General features: G+C 43.9%; 1 protein-coding gene across 1 annotated transcript; it reads left to right on the top strand.

The window, feature by feature from the left end:
- Positions 1–2803: 2803 nt before the first annotated feature.
- On the top strand, positions 2804–3511 carry LOC138878663 (uncharacterized). The gene is made up of 2 exons (XM_070158350.1): positions 2804–3146; positions 3249–3511. The coding sequence occupies exons 1-2, from the start codon at positions 2804–2806 to the stop codon at positions 3509–3511; spliced, it is 606 nt and encodes a 201-aa protein (XP_070014451.1).
- Positions 3512–4368: the final 857 nt, after the last annotated feature.

The raw sequence follows: 4368 nt of genomic DNA, 5'->3' as shown, positions 1-4368 counted from the left end.
GCCACGTGGTATCGAGGGAGAGTATTCAGGTGGATTTGAAGAAGGTAGAGGCCGTGTAGAGTTGGCCCAGACCATCCTCAGCCAAAGAGATTCATAGCTTTCTTGGGTTGGCAGGCTATTATCTCCGGTTTGTTCAAGGATTCTCATCTATCGCATCGCCCTTGACCAAGTTGACTTAGAAGGGTATTTCATTTGTATAGTCAGACGAGTGTGAGGAGAGCTTTCAGAAGCTCAAGACAGCTTTGACCACAGCTCCAGTGTTGGTTTTGCCATCAGGTTCAGGTTCATATATCGTGTATTGTGATGCTTCGAGAGTTGGGATTGGTTGTGTATTGATGCAGGAGGGTAGAGTTATTGCTTATGCTTCTCGTCAGTTGAGCCCTATGAGAAGAACTACCCCGTTCATGATTTGGAGTTGGCTGCCATAGTTCACGCATTGAAGATTTGGAGGCATTACTTGTATGGCATATCTTGTGAGGTATTCACTGATAATCGTAGTCTTCATCATTTGTTCAAGCAAAAGGATCTTAACTTGAAGCAGCGAAGATGGTTGGAGTTGCTTAAGGATTATGATATCACTATATTGTACCATCCGGGAAAGGCCAATATGGTGGCCGATGCTTTGAACCAAAAGGCAGAGAGTTTGGGGAGTTTGGCTTATTTACCAGCATCAGAGAGGCTTATGGCGATGGATATTCAAGACTTAGCCAGCCAGTTTGTGAGATTGGATCTTTCAGAGCCCAGCCGAGTTCTAGCTTCTGTGGTTTCTCGGTCTTCCTTATTTGATCGTATCAGGGAGCGGCAGTATGATGACCCTAATTTGCTTGTCCTCAAGGACAAGGTTCAGCACGGTGATGCCAGAGATGTAACTATTGGTGACGATGGGGTATTGAGGATGTAGGGTTGGATTTGTGTACCCAATGTTGATGGGCTTCGGGAGGTGATTCTAGAGGAGACCCATAGCTCGTGGTATTTCATTTATCCGGGTGCCGCAAAGATGTATCATGATTTGCGGTAACACTATTGGTGGAGGCGGATGAAGAAAGATATAGTTGGATTCGTAGCTCGGTATCTCAACTGTCAACAGGTGAAGTACGAGCACCAGAGATCGGGTGGGTTCTAGGTAGGCCTTTTTTGGCCACTGGGAGAGCACTAATTGATTGTGAGACTGGGGAATTAAAAATGAGACTGAACGATGAAGAAGTCATATTCAATGTTCAGCAATCTATGAGGAGACCCAGTGAATATGCTAATTGCTCTCTAGTGGAGGCAGTGGATGTGATTTTGCAAGAAGATGATGTGACCCTGACTGCTAAAGATCCATTGGAGGCATGTCTGACAAATTTAGAAGAGATGGATGGTGAAAGGTTAGTTGAGTGGGTCATGGCACTTGAAGGCCAAGGATTATGGAAAAGGGAGCCCCAGTTCGAGTCCCTTGAGTTAGAAAAAAGGGCTATACCTCCAGCAAAGCCATCAATAGAGGAACCACCCAAGCTGGAGCTGAAGCCGCTTCCATCTCAGCTCAGGTACGTTTTCTTAGGCCTTGTTTCTACTTTGCCTGTTATTATATTATCCGGTTTGCTAGATGTGCAGGTAGAATAGCTCTTATAGGTACTGCAGGAAAGTAAAACTGCCATTAGCTAGACCATGGCAGACATAAAGTGTATTAGCCCAGCCTTCTATATGCACAAAATTCTCTTGGAAGAAGGGCACAAACCTTCCAAAGAACATCAACGAAGGCTGAACCCGAACATGAAAGAGGTAGTAAAGAAGGAAGTGATCAAATGGTTAGATGCATGAATCATCTTCCCCATCTCTAATAGCAATTAGGTCAGCCCTGTCCAATGTGTGCCAAAAAGAGGGGGGAATGACTGTTGTGCAAAATGAGAACAATGAGTTGATCTCAACTCGTACAATCACGGGATGGCAGATTTGCATGGATTACTGAAAATTGAACACAGCCACCGGGAAGGACCACTTCCCCTTGCCTTTCATTGACCAAATGTTGGACAGGCTGGCTAGGCGATCGCACTTCTGTTTCTTGGATGGATATTTGGGGTACAATTAGATATCAATAGCCCCCGAAGATAGAGAGAAAACATACTTCACTTGTCCTTATGGCATCTTCGCCTTTCGGAGAATGCCTTTTGGGCTTTGCAATGCACCGACGACATTTCAACGGTGTATGTTAGCCATTTTCACAGACATGATGGAGGATATTATGGAGACCTTTATGGATGATTTCTCCGTGGTGGGAGATTCATTCGAGGACTGTCTTCACAACTTAAGAAGAGTGCTCAAAAGATGCGTGGAGACAAATTTAGTGTTGTACTGGGAGAAGTGTCATTTTATGGTATAGGAAGGGATAGTCCTGGGGCATCGAGTGTCCAGTAAAGGAATTGAGGTCGAACATGCTAAGGTTGACGTGATTAAAAAACTACCACCGCCCACTTCAGTCAAGGCGGTGAGAAGTTTCCTTGGACATGCCGGGTTCTACAGGCGATTCATAAAAGATTTCTCTAAAATTGCTAACCCATTATGCAAACTCCTTAAAGAGGATCACCCCTTTGTGTTTTCTAATGGTTGCAGGTTGGCATTTGAGGAGCTAAAGAAGCGATTGGTGACTACACCTATCATTGTTGCACCCAATTGGGAGCAGCCATTTGAGCTCATGTGCGACGCAAGTGACTATGCCATAGGAGCAGTCTTGGGGTAGCGAAAGGAAAAACTGATGCACCCGATTTACTATGCAAGCAGAACGCTAAGCGATGCACAACTCAGTTACACCGTGACGGAAAAGGAAATGTTGGTTCTTGTTTTTGCATTCAACAAATTCAAGTCATACTTGATTGTCTCGAAAGTTATTGTTTACACTGACCATGCAGCAATTAGGTACCTGATAGAAAAGAAGGAGTCAAAGCCACGCTTGATTCGCTGGGTTCTTCTGTTACAAGAATTCGATCTAGAAATACGTGATCGAAAAGGGACAGAGAACCAAGTATCTTACCACCTCTCAAGGTTGGAAGGAGCTGAAAAGAAGGTAGAGGTTGAGGATATAACAGAGACATTCCCGGATGAACAGTTACTGGCAATGACAATGGAGGAGGCACCATGGTATGCTGATATTGCTAATTATTTAGCAAGTGGTATTGTACCTTATGAACTCTCCTCAATACAGAAGAAAAAGTTCTTTCGTGATTGTCGGTATTATTATTAGGATGAACCTCTGTTGTTTAAAATATATGTAGATAACATGATTCGGCGGTGTATCCCCGAGAAAGGTCAACATTCTGATTTGCAGGCTTGCCATGCTTCACCATATGGTGGACACTTTGGAGGAATTCGGACAGCAGCTAAGGTTTTGGAGTCAAGCTTGTACTGGCTTACTCTGTTAAAGGATGCCTATGCTTGGGTTAAAAGCTGCGATGAATGCCAAAAAACTGGCAACATATCTCATAGACACGAAATTCCAATGACCACAATTCAAGAGGTGGAGATTTTTGACATATAGGGGATTGACTTCATGGGGCCATTCGTTAGCTCGTATGGTAACAAGTACATATTGGTAGCAGTTGACTATATCTATATGTGGGTCGAAGCAGTGGCTCTTCCGACCAATGATGCTAAAGGGGTACTAGGCTTTTAAAGAAGAACATCTTCACACGTTTTGGTACCCCAAGAGCTATACTCAGTGATGGCGGAACCCATTTCTGCAATAGAGCATTCGCACGGCTGTTGGAAAAATACGGGGTTTGTCATAAAGTGACCACCCTGTACCACCCACAATCGAGCGGGAAAGTTGAAATGTCCAACAGGGAGATTAAGTGTCCTCACAAAAATAGTGAATGCAACAAGGACTGACTGGGCAAAGAAATTGGATGATGCATTGTGAGCGTACTGCACAACCTTCAAAACCCCAATTAGTATGTCACCGTACAAGTTGGTATTTGGCAAGGCATGCCACCTCCCAGTTGAGCTAGAGCATAAAGCACTTGGGGCATTGCGGCAGTTAAACTTAGACATGGAGACAACAGGGACTAACAGAATCACCGGGTTACATGAACTCGAGGAATTTAGGTTCCAGGCCTTTGAGAGTGCTAGATTATACAAAGAAAGGATGAAATTAATGCATGATAAACATATCTTGGATCGAAACTTCAAACCCAGAGATATAGTGTTGTTATACAACTCAAGATTGAGATTGTTCCCAGGTAAGTTAAAGTCCCGATGGTCAGGACCCTTCAGAGTGGTGCAATTGTTCTTAAGTGGAGCTGTAGAGATTGAACCAGAAGATGGAACAAATAGGTTCACAGTAAATGGGCAAAGGTTGAAATATTACCTTGGAATGACTGAAGAAAAAAGGGATAG

The sequence above is a fragment of the Nicotiana sylvestris genome, chromosome 9 (genome assembly GCF_000393655.2).
Source record: "Nicotiana sylvestris chromosome 9, ASM39365v2, whole genome shotgun sequence".
Lineage (NCBI taxonomy): Eukaryota > Viridiplantae > Streptophyta > Magnoliopsida > Solanales > Solanaceae > Nicotiana > Nicotiana sylvestris.
The sequence above is the reverse complement of the archived record's forward strand: the minus strand, read 5'-3'. Positions and strand labels throughout refer to the sequence as shown.

Coding starts and splice junctions, on each gene's coding strand:
- LOC138878663 (XM_070158350.1), top strand. CDS start 2,804: ATGTTGGTTCTTGTTTTTGCATTCAACAAATTCAAGTCATACTTGATT. Junction 3,147..3,248: donor TGCTAATTATTTAGCAAGTG/GTATTGTACCTT, acceptor AAATATATGTAG/ATAACATGATTCGGCGGTGT.